The sequence below is a fragment of the Eleginops maclovinus genome, chromosome 20 (genome assembly GCF_036324505.1).
Source record: "Eleginops maclovinus isolate JMC-PN-2008 ecotype Puerto Natales chromosome 20, JC_Emac_rtc_rv5, whole genome shotgun sequence".
NCBI lineage: Eukaryota > Metazoa > Chordata > Actinopteri > Perciformes > Eleginopidae > Eleginops > Eleginops maclovinus.
In genome coordinates this window covers 22,983,983-23,008,704 of record NC_086368.1, presented here as the reverse complement: position 1 = coordinate 23,008,704, position 24,722 = coordinate 22,983,983, and the positions used below count along the sequence as shown (strand labels likewise).

At 39.6% G+C, this 24,722-nt stretch overlaps 1 protein-coding gene across 9 annotated transcripts in view; it reads right to left on the bottom strand.

Moving 5' to 3' along the window:
- The window catches only part of slc2a9l2 (solute carrier family 2 member 9, like 2), an 89,572-nt gene that overhangs the window by 28,459 nt on the left and 36,391 nt on the right, over positions 1-24,722 (bottom strand). For all 9 annotated transcript variants that reach the window (XM_063909869.1, XM_063909873.1, XM_063909870.1 and 6 more), the window contains 4 exons: positions 22,371-22,558; positions 21,064-21,174; positions 11,556-11,657; positions 10,716-10,791 (listed from right to left, as the gene is read on the bottom strand). In XM_063909869.1, coding sequence (XP_063765939.1) covers positions 10,716-10,791; positions 11,556-11,657; positions 21,064-21,174; positions 22,371-22,558 — 477 coding nt within the window. The remainder of the gene's footprint in view (positions 1-10,715; positions 10,792-11,555; positions 11,658-21,063; positions 21,175-22,370; positions 22,559-24,722) is intronic.

Here is a 24,722-nt window from a genome sequence, read left to right as displayed (position 1 = left end):
AACATGCAGGGGTCCCCTGGCCTTCACTTACAACATGTCACTCTAAGAGACACGCACCAACCAGGAAAAGGCTCTGGAAAACAACTACAAAAGGTGCAAAACCATAAACACTTGGGAAACAACTCTATAGATATACAAGACAACAACATAAAAAAAAAAGCTAAATAACTTTTAAGTGCTGTCTCAAAATCCCCTATGTGGTGTTCCAGTTACTTAACTACTAAATGTCAAAAATATCTCACAGAAAAAAATGTTTGAATGTAGTAAAGTAAATGTATAGAGTAGTAGAAAATGAAATTATAGTAATTATAGTCCACTACTTTGTACTTTAAGTGAACAGTAAATGTAGGTGAGACCTGAAATAAGAGGATGTATTTAAAAATGAAGTACGTTTTCAACAGGTGTGTCAAACGACTCACTGTAATGTGAAAGAGATGTTCTGTGAGCATAAATTGCTTGAACAGTTACACTGAATAAATGAACATACATGAATTAACTGGCCGATGTGGACTGATCACAATCAAGACGGGCGCATTAGTGCAAATGAATTGAATTTAAATCATGGGACAACCATTGTGATGCAAAGTGGAGGAAAACAGAACCAGGAGAACATTTGTATCTCGCGATCTGCCTGTAAACAAGTGAGGGCCATTTTCAAATATTGACGCACAATTTACATTAGGACAATGAGGGGTTCAGTGTGATGTGACAGGGAACGACAATTATCACCAAACAATGAGTATCTATCGCGAGTGCTCCAGTTGCTTTTCCATATTCAACTCCAGACACCGTCTCGCCATAATGCACAAAAGAATAACATTTGCATTTTATCTCACAAATGAAATTTAGAAACACCAGGTGGGCTTATTTGTATGCACCTGCAAATAACCAAATCACGTAATGGTTAAGATGTTGACGGTGAAACATCGGAGACTGTTGACCTCGCCAGCTTCAGTCTGGAACTAATTAATTGGTGCAGAAAAGGACTGAACGCCACAGCTTGAGGCTTGAAACAATTGAATATTAAGAAAAGCAAAGATGCTCTCGAATTCATCTGGCTTCTATTACGGTATAAAGGCACATAAGAGTCCCTGTTCACATTCAGTGTTATCAGCCACCCTCCTGTAATTTAATAAATGGTCCTAAAATGAAGCATTATACTGAAATGAGCTTAGCATAAATTATTGAATTATAATTAAACATAATTATTATCTGACATTTAGTGTGCATATGAATAATGAGCTGGCGCTAATAGCTAATAGATTTGAATCAGAAAGTGTGTGTGCCTGTCTACATTTGAAACAGGACATCGTGTGTGTAGCTGACTGCACGGCCGAGGTTTGGTGGAATTTTCTTTCGCTACAGCTTGGAGGGTAAAACCAATACAGCGGTGTCAGGGACATCAAATGTAGAAGGAAATCAACAATTCACAGACATATTTTTAAGATCTGTACAAAGGATGTATGAGCAGTTAATCTGTCATGCTACAATGTACATTTTACAGTTTTTCGGAGGGTGAAAAATAGCTCTTGAAACCAGACAATTTGCTGGCAAGCAACGAGCTACAGCGCCTAGAGGGCATAAGCCAAGAGGGGAGGGAGGGCAGGAGGGGTTTTCCTCGTTCGGATTGTGCTTCTATGATATAGTGATTCAACTGATGGGATGGGGGAGCCGTTTTGGAAGATTTATTGACTTTGTGCTGCAGTGTGACTGTCCACCCTGCCGTCCCAAACAGTTACGGATGAGGGGAGTATGGTCTCTCTGGCTGGCTGTGTAAAATATGTGGGAGGCTTTGTTTTACTTTAGAAAAGTAATTTACTGTTTCAAGGAACCACCTTCTTTGCCAGGCTTTCTGTTAATGTGGTCTGCATTGATTTATCATTTAAGTGTGTTGCTGAACTGGTTTCTAATGAGACTAAGTAGCACTTCAGAGGGGTTTTGTGTAGCACATCGCTAACTCGAGCCTAGGTTGTGCTTTAGGTGAGATCTGAAAATGCTGACTAAAGATTTTGATTATCTAGAGGCAAAGGGTTTGAAGTTTTGATTAATTTCAAAGTAACCACGGCTAATCTGCATGCTGTGTGTAAAATTTCTCAATGGGAAGCAGACATAATGACAACATGAAAAGTTGTTACGCACCACATGTCCTACGTATCTCTATAATGATATTTCTATACCCTCTTATTTTTAGTCGCACCCATAGAGCCTTTGCCGATGCAGACAGTGAGCCTGGCTCTGTGAAGAGCAGATGCGACATTTGCAGGAAAACAGACAAAAGGGAATAGATTGGAACAACAGGGGTGTATTCTGTGTTTTACAGACAAGTTTTTCCCTTGTCAGATTATCCAAAATGGAGTAATAAATCCCAAATTCGGGGAGGCAAAACTCATTTATATTCAGTTGTTGGGACACAATATTATAATGAGTTCTTACTCTTTCCATCTAGGGGGGAAATGCTTGTGATTGGGTTCTGATGATTTTTGTTATAACTTTTCCTCTCACTCCTCTCTTTCCAAACACAAGCACACAGCCTTGAGAGCGCTGTTTCTACCGGTATAATCAGACAGGTGCTTGGGCTTAAACCAATGCTTAGATGTGACGATTAAACCATCCATTCTTCAGACAATACCAGGATAGAGTTTGACCCTGTCTTACAGGACTTGCAGTATCTTATAGTATACTGCTGATTATGCTCTTAGAAGTGGTTAAGTGTGAGGGGAAGGGGGAGAGTCCTTCAGAGTTGATTGACTACAGTGTCTCATATCCAACAAATCTTCAGTGTCAGACATCAATTCATGCTCTCCAGTGTACCTCTTGACTTCTGGTTCATTGCTCCAAATGTTTCATTAAATGTATCACACAGTTCACTGCAATGGGAGGAAGGTTGCATGAATCAGACACCTTAAGTTCTCTAGCACAAGAAATAACTGAAGTGTTTTAATCTCTTGCTTGTGGATCCTCTTCTGTCATTGTTTCATTCATCTTTTACAGCCCTGACCTGTCTGTCAAAACAAAAACAAGCTTTAAAGAATGTTATTATTCTAATTAGGAAGAATGAAGAGCATCCTAATGATAATGAAAATAGGAACGCTTCTCAGAATAACTAAGCTCAAATATTGTCTGCCTAAAAATGAATTTTTAAGCATTTGATGACACCGTTGTAAATCCTTTAAAAGCATTTTTAAAGCCCCTTCTTTTTTTAGGAATCAACGCTGTCATATGATCAAAGTGATATTGAGTTTATTGTGACATGACTTTCTGTTTTTGCTGTGGGGGCTGTTTTACTTGAGTTTCTATTGACCCCTCACCTTTGTTCTCTGGCTGACGAACAGAGAGAAACACCATTTTATATCACAAAATGGGCTCACTTAAGGGGAGAAATAAAGTGAGAACAAAATAAGGAAAAACAGAAAAGGCTGCCCTCTGGACATTCACGACACACAGATTAAGGTGTGAGGAGCGGCTTCGTGGGTGTGAAGTTTATTGCTATCCAAAAAAATAAACAGACTCTGTTTTCTGTGTGAGTCACCAGGAAGTAATTATTATCCTTTTTCATCTGTGGAAAAAGTACACACTGATGACACATTTTGATCAGATCTGAAAGTACAATACCATGATTAAACAAGGCCGCCGAGCCAAGTATCTGAGGGGTTAGTCTCGCTTTGCCAGATCTTTCACACTAGATTTGCACTGCTGACAGAACAGGCTGAACACACACTCGTATAAATACTGTGTGAGTTTGTAGCCTTGTGATGTAATAAATAAGAGAGCAGAGGCACCTCATCCGCTCACATCTGAGCAGCACTTCAGTTTAGTTTCACCTCCATCATTTAGGTTTGCGTGTGTTTTCTTTTTTTTTTTACCATAATAGAATTGAAATGATGTGACAGCCTTGGTGATTTGCTTCGTTTCATCGTGTCTTCTGATTGCTTAGTTTGTAGATGGGGGTTCTTAAAGCAGTCACATTGCATGAATTTGCTCTAACGTGCCAAAGCTTTAAATATGCCAAAGATGTTCGTGATTACTGTAAGGTCACACCTACCATCTACCTTATTACCTTACTTAGTTTACCTCAAAATCATCATTAAGTTTCTGCTGTGATTACTACTTATAAAATGTTGTAAAATCCAGTTTGACAGTATTATAAAAGGTAGTATTTTGGATGCTCTTTTCGTCAATTTTCAAGCGAATGCTCGCTTATGACTGCAGAGGAGGAAGAACATCGGTTAAGATTGAAATCTGAGTAATATACAGTGTTGAGCAGCTGACTGCAGACGAGTCACTGCAGTCCCTAAAACCTGCAGGACCGTCAAGTTTGAGGAAGCTGCACCAAATGTTGAAGGAGACCCAAGCAGAGAATAAAAGTTACGTTGATGAGATCAAAGAAATCTTGTTGACAAAATAGTCATGGATGAGTCACACATTCACAGCAAGGAAGCTGAATGTGTGACTCATCCATGACGGGCGGTATGAGGAAAGATAAAGACCTTTTTGAACCCGAACGAAGGTAAACACGTCACAGTCATTTTGAAGTCAAAAGATGTACTTCAGAATTAGCATATTAGGGCCCCTTTAGGAACTTCCACACTGCCGCAGGAAAATCAAATTAGGAAAACTAGAACCCTCATCATCAAGATTTCTAGAACCAAAAGGACGCAATTAAAGTGCCTTTATGTCTCAATAATTAAAGTACTTGATTTTAAAGGGTCATTCACAGTATGTTACAGCCCATGAAAAGGAGTTGGTACCAAATTAACACATCAGTGCATCGTTGTGCTAGGTGTCAGTCTCTGCTGTCACACATGGGAAGTACAACAACCTGCCAGTGGTGGTGATATTTATTTATTGATAGGAAGGAAGAAGCCCTTTGAGGACGATAGGTAATGCAGTAGAGAAATAACTCTCCCTCACCGCTGACTTTCAGGAGAATGAAATTTATAGAGTTTGTCAAATGTTATTCTGCAGCACTGACAGCTCCCGTTGTTAGAATGTATACAGCGCATATCAAATGCCAAGTGTCATCTACATCCCAGTGCAGAATACAGAAACAGATCCATATCTGGTCTTGTTGGGGTTGTTTGTTATATATGGTCTTGTTAGCATTTCATATACAGATACCGACATTTTAAGGATTGCCAAAACAGCTTGAGAAGAGTTGTTTTCTCAGGTTTGAAAGGTGGCAGAAACTGACACACTCAACAGGAGAGCCAGAAAAAGGAGTATCCACCATTTTCTAGTTAATGAGGTGTCAGCACATTTGAGGAAGCGAAAACGACAAATTGTAATTGAATGACCTTTGATGAATTCTTTCATTCGACTTTTTCATGGTCTAAAATAAAGTCTACATATTGGGTTTTGAAAAAATAATTACTTTGGGCGGCAAGCCCATGTACCAATCCAGCCTGATTTGTAGAACGCAGCCAGCTAACAAACTGCAGCATGATATATGAAACGTCTGGATCCTTACTGCTGAAAGAAAGTATTTCTCACGACTTCTGGATTAAACATTTCACTAGACCGCAGATTAATGCGTTACATCTTGTTGCATTTTACCCCGCTAATATGTAAATGAGTCTGCTTGTTTGCTTCATAAAATATATACTATCTGAGTGGTGTTCCTACACTAATGGATCTCGTCGTCATTAATCATAAAGGGACTGCGGTTGCCGCCAGTGACGTTACCCTCAGGTGCAAAGACCTTTAAAGCTGCAGTTGGCAAGTCTGGCTAATCGAGGGGACTTTGGCAACATTTTGAATGTTAACTACTCTCACGCCCCTCCCCACTGCCACCAAGCTCCCTCCCATTGCGTTTGCGCTTGTCAATGCATGTGCACCAGATTTCTGTGAACGCGCCCGTCTTTTCAGCATCGATCAACAACATGGATTACACAGAGATAGGCTGGCTAATCATAGATAGCAATTGCTAATGTCATTTAGTTTAGCGCATGCCTAGCTTGGCGTATGACAAACCATGTGACTGTTTTTGTGCCGATATTAAAAGTGTGAAACTTACGATGTGATTAGAAGAATATATTATAAGCAGCTAGGTAGGTTCTTAAGTAACTTGAGGCGTGTGCATGTCACATTGTAACGTGTGCGAGGGGGGAGGGGGATCTGTTGCGTGTGCACGAACTGTAGCCCTGCGCTGATTAGACCAGAAGAACCGGGCGCGGTGGATTTTTGCAAAACAAATAACAGGCTCTAGGTGTTTTTTTTTTCTAAAACCGGCTGATTTATGTTGTTCTGTCGGAGCATAGTGTCGGTTTCAGTGAATATGATCAAAACAATCCTGCCGACTGCAGCTTTAAAAAGCTCGTCCGGCCTGAGGTTTTTCTTTGTCTCAACCCACAATTGTTACATAAGCATCTGAGCATGAATTATAAGCTGCATTGAAAACATACGCAAAATATGTGAGTTAAGACAGTGTTTGTAAAGTGGGGTCCGTGGCCCTGTGTCAGAGGGTCTACAGAATCCTGTTTATATACACAATGAATTGCGTTGTATGATTTAAAAGTGCAAGTGTACAGAGTACAGGGCCAATTGAGGCTATAAAGCATGCATATGGTGTCCATTACTCCCACTTGGGTTAGCTTCAGGGCGACACAAACTTTTGTATATTATTTCAACACAGCCATTCTTTTACACTGTTTTTTAAAGCAGGGCTCGTTCTCTCAAAACACAATTCACAAAACCACACACTCAAAGTACAAAACACCTCATATATCTTGCAAAATGAAGCACTGCACCCAAAACTACATAAACACTTACCAAAACCAAAGTTTTGCGCCAAAGGGCACACAATTCATTCACATCACAAGGCACTTTGTCCAACCAACTCCACACGGATGTGATCAATCTAAAGCACACTCATCTTTATGGGCTTTTTCTGTATGGGGAGAATTATGCACCAAAGAAATATTTGCAGAAACACAAATATTCTGTTGTCACAAACCTCACTTATTTTTCTACACCACTAATGAACGCAACATCCATGCAAAGCACATACAGTTACAGTTATGTGAACAAAAATGTGCTCAACATCAAAGACAGTAAATGGAAAAGAAAACTTATAGAGACATCTTAGGCTGCAATTGACCACCTGGCTGAGTCTGGCCACATCATCAATAGGAACATCTTCCCTGCAGACATGGAGGGAAGAAGCTAGATCTGTGTTGAACCATCTACAAAGTCCATCTAAAGCACTTTCATCTGGCTCGCAGATAGCTTAGTGGTTAGAGCTGGTGACCTGCATACTGAAAAGTTTAGCCTAGTAGACTGGTTCGAGTTCTGAGCCGGTTGGTCAATTCTGGCGATGACTTCCCTTTCCCCCTTTTACTCTAACATCTCCAATAAAGGCCATCTGGCCAAAAGATACCTTTGTTCTGAAAAGCTTCCGTTACAAAATTCTGCACTAGAGAAATATGTGCAGAAACACCGATATACTGTTGGAACAAAACGCACTACCATGCATGCACAGGGAGAGTTGAGTGAACAAAAATATGCTTTCTATCAAATACAGTACATTGAAAAGTAACTTTGAGCTAGAAATATAAAGATTTATACAAAAAAATCGTTATTTTGATTTGTGGCCGAGCCGTGTGTGGCCCCAGCACCTCATCACCATCACAGAGGATATCTCCCCTCTCTCCCACTGCCTGTAGAAGAGGCATGAATACAGCGCTGACGCTCATACAGCTCCATGCTGAAAACAACTCCTCCATCGCTAGATCTCCCTCTTGCTCTTCCTCTCGCTGTGTCCATATATCCATTGTTGTTGTAAAAAGTTATGAAATGTAATCTTTTTATAGTGTTTACATCCTGATTATTGTGTCAAGAATAAAGCAGTTCCGTGTCTATGGTCATTTGGCGCATGTATTTGTTAACTGGTTCACGTGTGTCACATTTTTAATGACAGTGTTTTGAAAATGGCAAACAAGTGAATCTGACAGATTTCTGTGTCTTCCTGAGAGAACTGTGCGCAGTGTTTTGCAAAAAGTGCCAAGAAGAATTGAAAATTTAGTGCAATGGTGAGAATGTGTTTAAAGTTTTGGAGACTTGAGCTGAGGTTTTGCTCTTTGAGTGTCACTTTAAATAATTATGCTTTAGGTGTAGTTTTAGTGTGTTAGCAATGGCAAGAAACTGTATTATGTTTTAGTTACAGCACTTTGTGAATTCAGCCTGTGAGTGGTAAGGTTAAATGTTGGATTGTAAGGACTATGCCAGTATTGCTCATTTTCTGAAAGCTGAAGAGGTACAATTATTAAAACATGTAAAAACCACCCGTCACATTCCTTTGAAATTCATTCTGAAAGTATTCGAAGAAGCGAATAGCTTATGTTCAAACCCTTTCCTTTATTGCATATGGGCCTACATGGAGAGAGTAACAATAAAGGCAGAGCAGGTAATAATCCTGCTGAGATTTGAATCAGCCTCGACAGCTCTAAGACACCGCAGAGCGCAACTCCACTGGTTCCAAAACGTCAAGGTAACCGTTTCCTGATGAATTAACGGTATCTGTAGTTCCAAGTCTTCTTTCATACAGCATAATGTCCATTTTGTAATTTATGGTCCCAGTTGTATTTAAGTCCACTTTCCCATTTCATTTATGGTTCCAAAAAATAAAGATGGCAACAGCCAAAATGCCAAATTCAACACAACAGAGCCAAGACTTAAATCTGACTTAATTTTCTATACTCTCTGCGCTGCTCTGCAACATCGGACACAATTGTGCAGCACTTAAAGTAGTAATATTTATTAGTTATTATTTAAATGGGACTAATGGTCTTGAATCCAGGCTGTACATAGTTTGTAGCTGGCCCCATCAACTGAGAGCAAGATTTAAATGCACTGATAGTTACAAAAACGGAATGATTATTCACAAATGTTCTGCTCTGAACACAATTACAGAATACAAAGTGTTATTTGCTGGCAATTGAAAAGGGAAATTGCTTTCTCTACATCTTGTCACATGTCATTGGTGGTTTACAGAAATCTCTGTCTCTACATGACTAACCTTGCACAATATTTGCAAGATTTATCTCTCAAGTAATTTGGGATTAAGCACATGAGATCCAGTGTCTGGTTTGACACCTAACCATTATTACAAATGTAGTGTAGTTATGCACCTCAGCTCATCATAAGAATAAAAACTGCCCCAACTGCTTTCATAGTCTGCCATAATCTTATGCTTTTATCAAACTTTGATATATCTGGGCCATCGTTGCATGGTAAAATGACTTCAAAGGGAATTTGGCTCCTCATTTATACACTGACATGCTCAACGCAACACCTGGGTTCATCCCTCATGTGAATTCTCTTCTCTCCCCCTCCCAGTCATTCACCATCTCTAAGACATGAGGGGCTTCATTTGTTACAATAAACCATAAATCATCGGATCCTCATCATCTCTCTTCTCCAAAGGATTACCTCATAAGCGCACCTGAGCAAGGCACTAAACGATTAAAAGGTGGTGCTTTGCGCTGTGCAGCCGGCAGTTTTTTTTAACATTTTTTGACGTTATGCCTTCTTTTACCTTTCTTTTTTTAAATGACACATGTAGGCGTTTCCAATGTGCTTCTTCTAGTCTGCTTCGTTTCGTAGTTGTGTAAAGTCCCAATTTTTTCCCTACTTTGTACCAATCCACTGTATTAATCTCATCCTGTTACACTGAAGCACTTCATTGGATTAACCCTCCCTGGAGACTTTATAATTCAGAAGGGGCGTCTATATATGATGAGAGTGTAAGCTTCACCTTGAAACTCAAAGTCAACCTCCCACTGAGACCCAGTGCACACTCACACCGTCCCCTGTACATTTGCATTGCCATGCCATACTGTATATACTCTACGGCTACTTTTTAGTACGCTAACATATGACGGCACCTTCGGCTGTCATTCTAATTAGTGACACACTAGTTAGCTGATTATTCCACTTGTTTAAAGGGTCAGTTTACCCCCAAATCAAAAATACATATTCTTCTTTTAGGTTTGTGTTGCAGGTGTTGGAGATACCGAGCTACAAAAGTCAGCTTTCTCTCAAATCCAAAAGGATATGATAGCACTTGTTAGAAAGGACATTTTAAAACTCATCAGCAATACTCATTTTCAGCAAACATGACCCAGTTACTTAATATAATCTACAGAACAAGCTGTGAGCAGTTTAATGCAGGAGCTATCTTCTTTCCACCGAAATACACCTGCCAACGAGTGAGCATGATCCCCTCGTCCATGAGTAGAATCTTTCTATGGGTGATACAGATGGCGGGTGTAGTTGAAAATCAAATTAGTTTGGGCACTTTGAGCACCACAAGCCGAGAGCCAAGTAGTTCCATTATATTTGCGAGAAGGAAGACATTTCTACAGCACTTTTTATAGCACTCTGCAACTCACGCCAAAACAATCTAGATTGATAAATAGCACTCCAGGTAAGAAGCAAATTATCAATAAGTCTAAAAAGCCCTGCAAATACAACTCTCTCTCCCTCAGCCAGTTTCAAAAGTGAGGACCACAGATGGGTCACTCATATATTATTCCACAACGACGAATTAAAGCTTAATATGAAAACGCAGTCTGATATAAGTCTGCAGGGTATTTACTCAATCTCTTTTAAGTGCAGTTTCAAGTGAAGTGGAGCACGGAATTGTAGGGCAGAAAATGAAACAGCAAAAAAGAGAAGTGGGAAAAAGGAGAGCCAGTGATGTCGGTGAGTAGTTTTACCTGGCCCAGAGCAAAAGGACGCAATCACAGCCAGTATACAGATGTAACTGAGGTAGGGCATCCATGACAGACTGTCCTGGAATAAGAGAGCAAGAAGATGACATTTCAAAGAACAAATTAGTGAAAAATATCTATCAGCAAGTAAGAATATCAAAGCAAGTAAGGGAATTGATTAATTAACAGCCGCATCCTATGTCATCCATACATTGGTACGTGAACACAAATAGCCACAGTACAGATCAACATACACTGCCCGGCCAAAAAAAAAGTCACAAGCCTGTGGGGGCAGTGCTATGATCTGGGGTTGCTGCAGTTGGTCTGGTCTAGGTTCAGCAATGTGCCCAAAGAATGAGGTCAGCTGACTACCTGAATATACTGAATGACCTGGTTATTCCATCAATGGATTTTGACTTCCCTGATGGCACGGGCATGTTCCAAGATGACAATGCCAGGATCCATCGGGCTCAAATTGTGAAAGAGTGGTTCAGGAAGCATGAGACATCATTTCACACATGGATAGGCCCCCACAGAGTCCAGACCTGAACCCGATTGAAAATCTTTGGGATGTGCTGGAGAAGACTTTGCGCAGTGGTCCGAATCTCCCGTCATCAATACAAGATCTTGGCGAAAAATTAATGCAAGACAGAAATAAATGTTGTGACATTGCAGAAGCTTGTGTAAACGATGCCACAGCGAATGCGTGCCGTAATCAAAGCTGAAGGCGGTCCAACGAATATTAGAGTGTGTTTTTTTTGCCGGGCAGTGTATGTGCACTGAGATACATTTTCACTTAGAATATGCTTCCAATGAGATCAGTGAAGAAGAGGAAGAGTGGCTTACCTGGAAATGGAGGAACACTGTTAGTAGGCTGAAGAATACAGCCATGGCAACGAAACCAAAGATGAGTAGGGGCTTCCTCCCGATTCGCTCTATCACTAAACCCTGAGAAGAGAAAAAAACCCAATATAGTTTTAAAAAATGTTCTATGTTTTTCTTTACAATGACTGTGTGATCATGAACATCGCAAACAGAATCGCACTAGGGATGGCAATGTCAGTGTATGTGTACTTTGATCCAGACTGAAATATCTCAATATCTAGTTGATGGTTTCTGATCAAATTGAGTACGGCCAGTTTATTTACTGTATACAACACAAGGCAATTTAAAGTGCTTTACAAAAATGAAAAACATTAGGAGCATTAAGATATAGTGCAGCATAAACACATTAGAAAATGGCATTTCAAAAAATGTTCCCACACATTCATGCGGCTTGCTATTCTTTGACCGCATCTGCAGTCACTTCAGTCAACAGCAAAAGGTATTTTAGTATTTCTACCATCACTTAAGCAATAGTGACTTCTGACTACTTGGTCAAGACATTAGCGTACTCCTGCCTAGGTATAGAATATTTATGTTCCCCAGAGGGTGAATCCTACTTATTAAGGTGACCTGAAACGCCACAATAAGATTGGCTTTTATGGTTTTTATCTTTACAACTGAATTGTATGGATAGCCTTGAAATTAAATACAGATGGTCATGATGCCCTGAGGAGTCATCTTACAGGTCTCCTATTATGCTATATTTTAACAATATACTGTAGGGATATATCAATACAAAACATGTCTGTGAAGTGTTTTGCTCAAAATACCAAACAGATCACCCATTGTAGCCATGCCTCATTCCCCTCTATTTCAGCCCTGTTCTGCAGTGCCGATTCTGTGATTGTCGCTTTAAATTTGAGCGGACCTGAAGCTGGCCACGCCCCTTTGGAGCGCATGCAGCTCTCTCCTCTGTGAAAGTTTTCTACCAGGGGTACATCTCAAGTCTCTTTTTTGTCATTTCCTCGCTCCTCTGTCTCACCGGAAGTTGATTTGTATGCGCCATCTTAAGGAGCGTCATGGTTTATTTGTGCCGGAGGACCGTGAATCAAAGGGCGTAGCCGAGGAGCGATAACCGAGGAACCACCAGACCATCCTCCGATGAAATCCTCAGACAATCGCCCCGCCCCCTTACTGTGTATCCGTCAGTGATTGGACGCTGCAGCGCATGCGCTGATCTGATGCTTCTTAACAGGAGAGCAGCTTGTGTGTTTGAATGAAACTGGGACAGAGGTGGCTTCTGTCAGACGATCCAGCTGTACCGGCGTCATATCAAACGGACGTCGCTTCACGTGACGCTCCGATGAAAGGATGTCCCATCGCTCTTAAAACTTACTTCCTTGCTAGCTCTCTCTCCTCGTGGTTTCCTTGCGTCTTTCTGTGCATCCCTGGTGGGAGAGAGTAAGTCTCTTCTGCAGACATCCTGCTGAATACACAGACTCAGAGGTGCTCGAGGGGGATTCAACTTGTGACTGTATATTGCGGATGATAGGTTGGGACTTCAATGTTCAATGTAAAGCCAGCCCACATTTCGGTTATGACGTCATATCAGCAGCAAATCTGGATCAGCTCGTTTGTACCCTGCTTTTAGAGATGTTGGTAAGGAGGAAAAGAGAGAGGGTTGTATTTTCTGACACTATGTGAGTCTCCTTACACACTGGGGACACATATTTATGTATGAAAGACATCAAAAAATGAATTTTGCATAAAGGGGACCTTAAACAACTGTGCTGATCAACTCTTCATCTCACGCCATCATGACGTCTAGTTTCTGATCAAATACTTGCAAAACTAAAGTAAGGAAAAGTTGATTTAAAGCTGTTGAATCTCAGGGCAGATTTCTGATAGCAGAGGAAACAGGAAGATTTATTATTTAACATATTTGAGATTGTGTGCATTTTCTCAGCTTTGTTTACCACTATAGAATATTTACCGTCAAACCACTGCTGAAGGTTGAGAATCCCCGGGGGGGGGGGCGGCCCTGTACATAATGCATTGTACAGTACACAACACTGCATGTGGCTCATCAATAATTGTACAGGCTCTTCCAAGATGTCTGTCTTCTTTGGTCACGGATGCAATGTGGGAAAAGATATGGAGCCCTGGAGAAATTCACAATCAGGCTCAAGCCCAGACTAAGTCATAAGCAAAGACCCCCCTTTTTCCATCGTGGCTTCACAACATTATAGTATTCATGAGATTGCCCTCAAACTAGCCTAACCAGCAGCATTTCACCAGGGTGTGGAAAAAGGTTACTGGTATATGATCAGTATGCACACCTGCACCGAGGGGCTTCTGAGCGTAACAGGGGGGGGGGAATATAACTTGAGGTATATTTTTACAATGTAATTTATGAGTGGTGTATGAGAGGTGCTGGCTTCCCTGTTCCTGAGAAAACAGGATCAGGACTTTTCCAGAGTTCTAAGTTTATATTGGCAGCAGGTTATGCGTCTGCTATAGGATTGCCTCCGAATGCATTGAAATTCCCTCGTGTGTGTGTGTTGTGTGTGTGTGTGCTTTTATGTCTATGGGGCTGCACAGAAATGCCAAATGCCTTCTGGGACCACGCACACGCACACACACACACACACACACCACACCAACCTCTCACGAAGCTGCAGCTCGTTAAGGACCCTGTGTAAGAGGCTGAATATTTATGAGCCTGTGTGTGTGTGTGTGTGTGTGTGTGTGTGTGTGTGTGTGTGTGTGTGTGTGTGTGTGTGTGTGTGTGTGTGTGTGAGCCTGAGTGATAAAGAGTGGGGACATAAGTGAAGTGCCTGTCGAATTTATATATATGTGTGTTATTTCCATTCAGAGAAGATTGCTATTATGTGAGTTGTTGTTTCTCACATTCAAGCGTTCAGTGCTCTGTGCCAAGGACGGTTGCTGATGAGCTTTTGGTGCATGTGTAACCAGGTTTTTTTATATTTCCAGCACATAAATAATATTTGCTAAAAACCTAAATATGTCAACTTATCAATCTGTATTGTAATCTTTAGTGCTGTAGAGAAGTCCCTCGATACAAACAATATTCTACAGGCTTAATTAGAAAATCATTAGTTCGTACGGATCTTCATTTCAATATATTTGTTCAAGGATTAAGTGAATGCTTTTAGAAAATGGTTATTACAAAACAATTTCTCATTGCAGTATTGATTTTATCAATGGTAAATAGCATGTTTTTAAAAAAAATGTGTATCTTGCATAAATGACACTGAACTACCGATGAAACTGGAATAAGGGACAATATTACAGCATTATCCAACAGGTCCCTCGACAGAAGCAGGACACCGAGGCTTTGAATATTTCTTTACACACTTGTGAAACATCACCTTGCAGGAAAAAAATATGAAGGTTTCTAAGATTGTGCAAACCCTGTTGTAGGAGCCTAAATGCAGTTTGCTGATGTTTTGACCTCAATAATTCAGTTCATATTGAAAATGACAGTAATTAACAAATGTCTCATTGAGTTAGAAGGAATAACAATATAATATTTACAGGTTTAAGTTGTTACAGTTCATATTTACAGTAATGTGTTAAGTTAATTACTTATTCATGTTACAAACGTGTGTGGATCATTTACATGCATAATGTCTCATTTATATTACATCTCTAATATTTGGAAATATGTACTGTGATTGTGGCATCTTAGTAACTGGGTGCCTTTTAATTTATTTTTGATACACTCATGCGAGGAGTTTCCCGGGTTAATTTCGGGTCAGTCAGTAAATGCAAGAGTGGAACCACCCAGTTTTTTTTGACCTCTCTCACTCTCTCTCTCGATTTTTGGAATAATTGTATAACTTTGTAAAATGACATTCTTTTCTGTGCTTACATTTCTTGAATCGAAGTAAACGGTTGAATTTACCGAGTTGTGCTGTGGATTTTTTGATGTGGATTACGATGAGGGAAATTGTTACGAGCGTCAAACTAAGGCTTCAGCCATCGGAAAGCTACGCCTGTTAGCGGAGGCTCTGACGTCAGAGCATAGCTGAAGATAATGGCTCGTGTTTCTGCTCGCACACAAAGTAATTTGGAGATAATCACATTTGTACGGCATGGAATAACTTCCACTTCCATAGGCAGAATGAGTCATGCTCCAAAATCCATCACAATAAACATGAAGCATTTGTTTCGCTTTCTCAGTGAGAATTGTTTTAATGTCTTTGCTACCATAAAGTCAGTTTTTGTATTCTGTGATCATTTGTTTGTGTTTATACTTGCTAAAGGGCTACCGAGTGTGACGAAACTCTGGATATATGTATGTGATTTAATGAGGGATGGCACACTCCACAGTTCTTTTGCTTTAGCCAGCCATATAGTGACAAGTGTGCCGGAGTGAAAAGACGATGGCCCAGTAGGGCACTAGAAGAGGGAGGCAGGAGGTCAGCGCATAGCATTTTCCATCGAGTACTCGTACATTGTGTATGTTTTTTTGTTAGTTTTTACATAATGTGTTTCACAAAGGTGCTATGTTTCAGGTTCAGAACATACTGAGCAACAAAAGGGAACAATAATAGACAGTTTTAGCTTTGTGTAACAGCTTGAAAAAAGGGATAAAAAAACAAGTGTTAGGTTGATGCTCAATGATGCATTCAAATGTATCGGGAAATTCAAAAAGGAGCATACATTAATACATGGCCAGTGGAACGGATACATGTGGAGGGACATGAGCTCGTACAATTTCTCTCCAGGGGGCTCGAATCGTGGTGAAAATGCAAAGCTTGTAAACATCTCAGATCCGACATGAAATCCATTGTTACTAGGTGTTGAAAGACGTCACTCTGTTAAAGACAGAGATGGGGAGCACTAAAGAGAGAGATGGGGCTGGATGTTTGTTCTGTGTATTCACGACCAACACTTGATTTCTCGACCAACAACAGTTTTTTTATACAATGTCAACTTAAATGGTAATTTGGTCAGCGACCTTCCTCTGTCTACAGGTGTTGAAAAATACAGTACATTGATAAAAAGGCGCACACTCCATCTCTCCATTTATATTTTCCACACCCACATACAGGATGATGGTGTGTAACAAGACTGATGCACATACCGTAATCAAACACATTTAAAGTTTCCAAGAAGTGGAACAGTTACACCATGGCTGCAAATAAATATTTTCTCCTTGTATGGGAGGTGCAAAATTGCTGCGAGAAAATCAGATTCCCTTAATAGGCTGCCTGAGACAAAAGGTGTTAAATAAGATTGGAAAAAATACAGAATATCTGGAGGTCCTGCTATGCACAGTTTAATGATGTTACAATCCAGGGAGGATATTATTGAATTTAGGCATTCATTTCGATCAATTACCATATAAACCAATTATTGCGAAGTCGTGTGAAGGGCATTACAGCCTGTGTATGTCGGATATCCAGTTTAATTTTGTTTTCTGTGATGGCCCACAGTGATGAGTGACAGAGCTGGATGGCATCCTTTACACAGGTTCAAGGAAAGATGTGAACTTTTACCTTTTTGGAGCAAAGAAAATGGAAAATAATTTAAATAAATTACATTTCAATGATGATGGTCAATTGCAGTCAGTCACCAAAACACACCTATATTGATTTAACCAATCAAATGGCGTTTTGTGACAAGCATGATGGGGTTTTGCTTAACATGGCATGCAAGCACTGAATGTGCTATCTATTATCTATGACTTGTGGGGGGAAGTGGTGAATTTAAATTGTATGCTACTTTGTATTTTTACTCCACTTCATCTTAGAGGGAAATATTGACATTTTTCCAAACCTACATTTATTTGATAACTTTTGTTATAGATATAGGTTATCAACACAACACATGAACGAACGAATACATCATTGTTAGTATTAGTATTATTATTGAATGTTAAGCTAAGGATTAACAATGTGATACACCTTCAAGAGTGGCAACATTAAAGTGATGAAAACAATTAGAATCCAGTAACACAATTTTATTTTAGAATATGCTTTCCTGCATAATGGATCTTAATTTCCCTTTAGAGCAATTCAAGGTAACTTGTGTCATCTGGGTGCCATCGATGAGTCCTCCCACAACTCATAACGCAACAACAAATAAAAAACACAAGTAAAAATCTTTCCTAATATTTTGCAGGTGACCTGTCCCTGCACACACGTTATATTTATTTTGAAAGGGTTTCTTCCCCCCTTTGATCTGGATTATGAAAAGTGTATGCATACATGTATGTGAGAAATGTTTGGCAGTGTTGTGTGGTTCAAAAAGGCATTCATAATGAAGTAAGCATGGAGCTATAACTTAAAGCACACCGTGGTGCATCAAGAAGCAGATACCTGAGGATTTGGGGATTAAAACTCACCTTTGAAATGTTGCCCTCTAAATGAAAAGTCACATTTTAAAGCCGAGTTTAGACTTTGATCTGAATATTATAAATATTTGAGGCTCCTTAAACCACAAATCAAATGACTCTTTTTCCCCGGATGTCAAAGGGATTGAGAACACGACGCTCATACCAATGGTGACCATTCAATAGCAATTAAATATTAATGTATTTCTATAAAGCTCTTGAGGTTGCCCTCTAAAAGGAAGATGTCAAGTGCTCTGCTTTTACCCTGAGGAAGTTCTGTCTGTCTTAGCTTGACAGCGGTTGAGATGGTGTTAAGCTTGTACAGTTCATATAGCTCGTTTAGTGCATTATAAAAAATGGAATGTAACAAAAAAAAAGTCAATCTATTAATTAGTGAGTCATTTGTTGGATTAATTAATTCAATCAGTTCCACAACAGATGGATATGCACATTTAATTAGTATTAGATTGTGTATGCCAAACAGCAATGGCTCATTATGATAAGCAATATATGAGGTTGGTCTTCAAAAGGAGGTGGGGGGTGACTTGATATGGCGACGCTGCAGGACCGAAGAGAAAACTGATATCTGAAGTGTGCACTCTGTTGTTTGAAGTCAGTCACTCGGCAGCTCAGTGGGGTCCTCTTGATGCCACTGATAAAAGATACTTTAATGTGCTTGTGCTCAGAGGAACCTCATAATTTGATAGAAGCCCGAACCGGGATTTTACACTAATTACATGAAGACAGGTTGTGCAACACCCATTGCATCTCCTGAGTAAAGTACTATTTACTCAAAAAATCCAGAAACTAAACTTTGGTTTTTGGGGAGTAAACTTCAGGAGTGAAATAAGCAGCCGTTTAATTCATTTTGCATTCACATCACATCTCAAGAGCACAGAAGATTAGGCAATTTAGACCAATGCAAAATTAAACAGTGACAGATTCACTATTATTTGCTCTCAGTTGGCTATGACATGGGAAATTAAACTGCAAAAAACTCATTAGTGAAACCCTATTGGCTGTTCTTCTTAGTATATTTATATTGCTCTACATGAGCAGATGAAGTTCAAGCTCATTTAATCAACATATTGGTATCAACAAAGGGTCAAATGATAATGAATTGTGTGAAATGGATGGCTTGTAGTAAGAAAGTTGTAGAGAATTAGTGACAAATTCTGCAGTTCACCTCAGCTCTGCAGAGCTCTGCATAGTCTTAAAGGGGAGTGACTGTTACAATTACATTCGTCAGGTAGTAACCATAGACTGGTTGTAACCCTGAAATTATCTAGACATTATGGAGCTGTATGTAAAAATACAAATGTCTAATCAGTCTTAACGGACAACAAATTAATCCTACAATTTTAGTGCCATAGTGCAAAGTCTTACAAAGATTTATGAAGTTGTGCCGGAAAGGGCCAGTGCTGAAATTGGCAGACAAATTCAACACACGGGAAGATACTCCGTGTCATGACCAGATTACGGACGGCTGCGATGGCTGCATGAATCCGAGTCATTTCGTCCCTCCTGCACGCTTTACCCAGGAGACACCCACCGCTTGAACTGAGCACAGTATTTCCCAGTCACTGAGAATGCCTGTGCTTCAAACAATCTCCTGCTGTGCATTATATTAGGCTGATGTGCTGAGTTCAAACTTTGTGCTTGATATGAAAAAAAGGCTTATAGCTTCAGGGTATCAACAACATGATGTAACGCTTTAACATTAATGATATTAAAGGACATTACCGTACCCTTATAGAAACATCTAGATCAATGCTCTGAAAGTTGTTGCAATCGTCAAGCGAACTATGGCCCAGGAACCTAATTACTGTCTGAATTATTTTACACAAGTTGCAAGAACGTTTCCTGAAAGATATGCATTCATGTGGTCGAAAGAAGGTTTTCAGTCAAGAGGTTTTCAGTCGGGAGGACTTCAGCCTTGCCTGAAGGCGGTAGCACATCATTCAGTGTATTCAGAATCAATAGCTCTCTGCTATGAGTAGGTCAGTATTCCTACAGCAGTAGTTAACTGGATTAAAATTGGATACAGCAGACTATCGACTCCTGCGCTCTCGAGTGGATACCTTGTGTCAAAGTAGTTTGTTGCTTGGGAATGGAGGGTATGATGCAGTGGGACTTATCTCTTAGCTTCTGCTATACATATGCATATCAGAAAAGCAGCTTTATTAGGGTTTTTTGTTTGGATTAGGGTTTTTTATCGTTGACGTCTTTCATGTTTTATATTTGTAATAGTGTGTTGTGCAAAGGAATTACTGCTCTGGAGTGGAATGCTACATTATCTGCTTAACAAGCTGCCAACAGAGATACTCCAGCCCAATTAATAACTAATCAAAACGCTGAGCTGTGTGATGCAGAGGGCTCTCTGCTCCATCATTTTGTGACAGATCTGTTGCCAGAGCGGGACACATACAAGTGCCTTTTTACGTCAAGCGAGCTGAGGGTGTTTAGCATTAGGGAGGCTCCTCCACATCAAGCAAGGATAAAGTTAAAATCACGACCAGGCATATGCAATTTTGGTATGGGAAATTTGATCACTGCATTCTCTTCCTGTATGTCATGTCTTTACACAGATGGTATTTTAATGTTAACTGCTGCCTCTATGCAGTTGTTTTGCCTCTAGTCTATAAGATAATCACACAGAGAAGAAAGCCAAATTCTTAATTCTTTTGCAAATCTTTGCTTGTCAAGTGTCTCTTTTGGGAACTTTTTCATATCAGAAGACATCAGCATTACAAATAAAACAAAGGTAAGGTAAAACAAATATTTGGTATGTACTGCCCATGAAAATGTATTTGCATGCACTTTGTGGTGGCCAGTTTATTCGGTTTATTTTCCTAACTTTATAGTAATATTACAAGAAGAGACCTCCTTTAAAGCTATAGAGCGAAACCTTTGTCTCCCTCCTGTGGCAGTGAGAGTAATCGTAAACCATGTTAATATAAAACCTTTGAAAACGTAGGTATTAGAATAGTAAAAGAAGAAACAAGTGAAGTTCAAAAAGCACAACATTGGATTAGATTTCTACGTAGATAAAAGTTAAAGACTACCCCTGAAACAAAACATAATACACTCGTGTTCTTTCATTCAAAGAGGAGTCTTATGGCCAGTATCAGACATGTCCGGTTGATTTAAAATAGGAATACTCACCGAGATGATGGCAGCCACAGTCTCTATGGCCCCGGTGCTCAGTGTGATGTAGGGGATAATGCTTTCGGCAAAGCCTGCCACCTGAAGGATCCCACTGGTGTAATACCAGATCTAGGAAAAATAATATAGTTAAATATATATACAACATCTATACATTTTAAAGAAGTTTAATAAACTGACAAACTGATCCTGTGACAATCAATACATCTTTGAATCCTGAAATGTCTCAGCTGTCACCTTCAGAATCAGTTTCATTGCAGCACAATAAGCTTCTGTAACAGCACCAAGACACTCAAGACGAGTCATTTGACAGGTCTGTTGATCAAAATTAAGACCTCCAAAGCGATATAAATGAAATTCCTGTCTTCATGGAAGGAAAATGAATGCAAATGAAGTCTTGCTCATTTGGGATTTTTAGCTTTTCGTATTACAGTATTATCGAGAGGTCTGTCTATCTATCATATGGGAGGATTTGATAATGAAAAAATGGAGCTGATATTTATTCTGAACGTGGATTTGGAGCAAGCTTACATATTATTTGCATGCATTTAAAACAGCCTCAATATGTCAGTCAAGGAACGAGAGTCTTATTTCTAAAATATAATCAAAAAGCCCTGTTTTGGTTGAATCTTTCCTTTTCGTCGATCCTTATTTAATTATTGATTATTTCATAGGAACAGTAGATAACATAAACTTAGACAGACTGAAGTTTAATTTGAACATCAGTATGGCAGATGATAGTTTGCAAAAACAGTCCCTAGAAAGGCTTTAAGGAAAGTATAAATGAGAAAATTTAGAAGTAAAAATGTTAAGCAAAATACATAATCAGGTGAAGATGATTCAACGTCTCTTCCTGTCAACAAAGTGCATGCCTGAGTAACTTAAAGTGACCTTTCCATGCCCACAGCTACTTAAACAGAGGGGTGCTGGGCACATTTTGAAAGATACAACCTATTTTAGAAGCATACCCTTTTTGAAAAAAAATAAAACCTAAATAACTTTTTTTTGTTCACAAAAGACAGGGTCACACCTGTGCACTGCAATTTTCTGCTACACCTGAGGTGTGACAGAGCATCTTCAAGAAAGTCTGATTGCATTATGTTTGTCAGGTAAATATTTAAAAAGAAGGTTGTCTTTCTTAAACCAGAATGTTGCAATATTGATTCATATGTAATGCTTGACATTTCAAATGATCAAAGATAATACCAAAGAAATGTGAGAGTTAAAAATAGAAAAACAATAATAATGTCTTCTAAGTGGACAGGAATTCATTGACTGAGTGAAGTGCAACAATAGCAGCGTCTCACAGCATTGAGGCCGCAGAGCTGATAGCAGGCCATGCTGACGATGATGGTGATGAGCTGCCAGCGAACAGCCTGGCTCCCCAGCAGCTGCATTACAGAGGCGGTGTGCAGGTTGTCCTGCGCCCGAGCCTCCGCGTGGACCTCCTCCAACTCCTGGGACACGTCTTTCTTCCCCAAAAACCTCTGGAAGGCTGACACACATACACACACAGTGTTAAAAATATACAAAAATAAGAACAAATATCATGCTGAGATCAAAGAAGTTGAGGATTTATCCAGAGCAAATTAAGACATATCCTTGTAAATGGATCAATTACTTAAAAATGTAACGCTAAATAAGACTTAATTCAAATCTGATTTTCTGTATTACACTTGTCTTATCGAGTGAGTAAACCGGGTCCCCCTGCAGCATATTTATGATGTGTAATCTGTATTGTAACTGTGACTTGTGTTCCTTAATTTGGCCTCCATAAAGTGAGTAATATCTGCAATATTGGTAATGCCGGCATGCAGTTCCCAGGTGACAGGCTACGTGATTGGTGCGGATATTAAAATGTCCCAGTTGAATCGTTAGCTACTGCAAGGATTGTTGCAATGCATGGCTTTGTTTATCTTTATGCTTTCAAAGTGTAATCCTGTGATAATGCTAATGAGTAAGTGTGGTATAAATATGTTCACCTTTTAATGTTTTCACCATAAATACAAGGAGCTATGTCAATTAGCTACTTTCTACTCAAGGTTGAAAGTGGAGGAATTGACCCGGGGTGGCACTAAAATATAATATACAAAATATAATGAGTGGGTCCCAGTAGTTTTTTTTACAAGGGATTGCCTTTTAAAAAATGTTTAATTGGAATTGCATTCAACACATAAATAAGGCCAACACATGATACATGTTGATGAGAACAATTAAAGTAAGACGCATTGTTAGATAGGAAACTTCACAGGAGTCCTCCAATTAAAGTCAGAGGGATTTATGACAAACCCTGAGGCTGCATTCCCACCAGGACGTCAATTTGAATGCTTCTGCTCTGATTCATAATTCATCAACACTATATGACATTTTAATAAACCTTCCTCTGCCAAAGTAATTGAAGGAAGTAAATGCTTTAATATGTCATAATGTTCTCAGCTGAATCCAGATAAGCTTGTCCTTATCGGCCGGAGACACTGATATCCTTAATATCAGCAATCTTTATCATCTATTATTCAATGACGTTTTTATGCTAAAACAACATTTTTCTATTAAATGCTTTGCTATTGTTTTTCAATAACTCAAGCCTGCTCTTTTTCTCCGCATCGACCGATCAGCTCGCTGCTTCTTCATGTCAAGTGGGACCAAGAAACCCCCCAACAAAAAACGCCTGTTTGCTATCCTGGTTCCATAAGGGTGGAACGAGTGATATTAGGACAGCAGAAAGTCTAAACATCTCCTGTCGCAGACTGAAAAACAACCTGTGTTCACTGCATCTTGGACAATAAAAGAAGACTCTCTCTTCTCTCTTCTGTACGTAGCACTTAGAAAAATGAGGCTTAAATTGAAGCTAATGTAATAGCACTTAAACTGGTTTGAACTATGGATCGCTAATGTACCTGCAGGATTGTTAGTTTTGAGTGGCTTTGTCCATGGTTGAATGAACTTATTAAGTAAGTCTCTTTGGCTAAGGTTATGTAATGTTATAAATGTAACAAAATCGCCATTTGTTATATTTTTATCTCTCAGTCAACAGGCGGGAAAAAACTGAAATGCATTGATATTCAACATGTGCATAGCTGATCGTGTTTCTGCTAATCATTTTCAGATGCGCCAGTTGAAGGTTGTTTGAACTTGAAGGTGATAGACTGGAGGGAATATGTGGGTCTAAAGGAACCTCTTTACTCACTTTAATCCTTTTTACTATCCCTGGAGTTATGGGAATTCGAGGTGGGTACAGGCTAAGGACACGACCTAGAATAGCAAATCCATATACAGTACACCGAGCAGGACTAAAAGCAGGTCATTAGGATGTGGTAGTGGAAAGGGGCGGACAGTGTGAACAGTGACCACCAAGGGGGCAGGAAGACATGACCGAGTCTCCAGGGCGGCATGGTACATGAAGGATGTGTGTGTGTCTGTGAGTGCAAACACATCTGTTCTTGGGGCAGAACCCTAGGCAATATTTTTGATAAACTATCTTGGAAAAACGTTGGAAAAAAACTTCAGAAATACTCATTAAAATGATTTTCAATCCACAAATGTTACGTAGAATCTGCAACCAGAGGAAGGACAGAAACAATACTAAAGAGTTGCATATGAACTCTATACTAGATTAACAGAATAGAGTTCAGAGTAAGCAGGACTTACCAATGTAACCA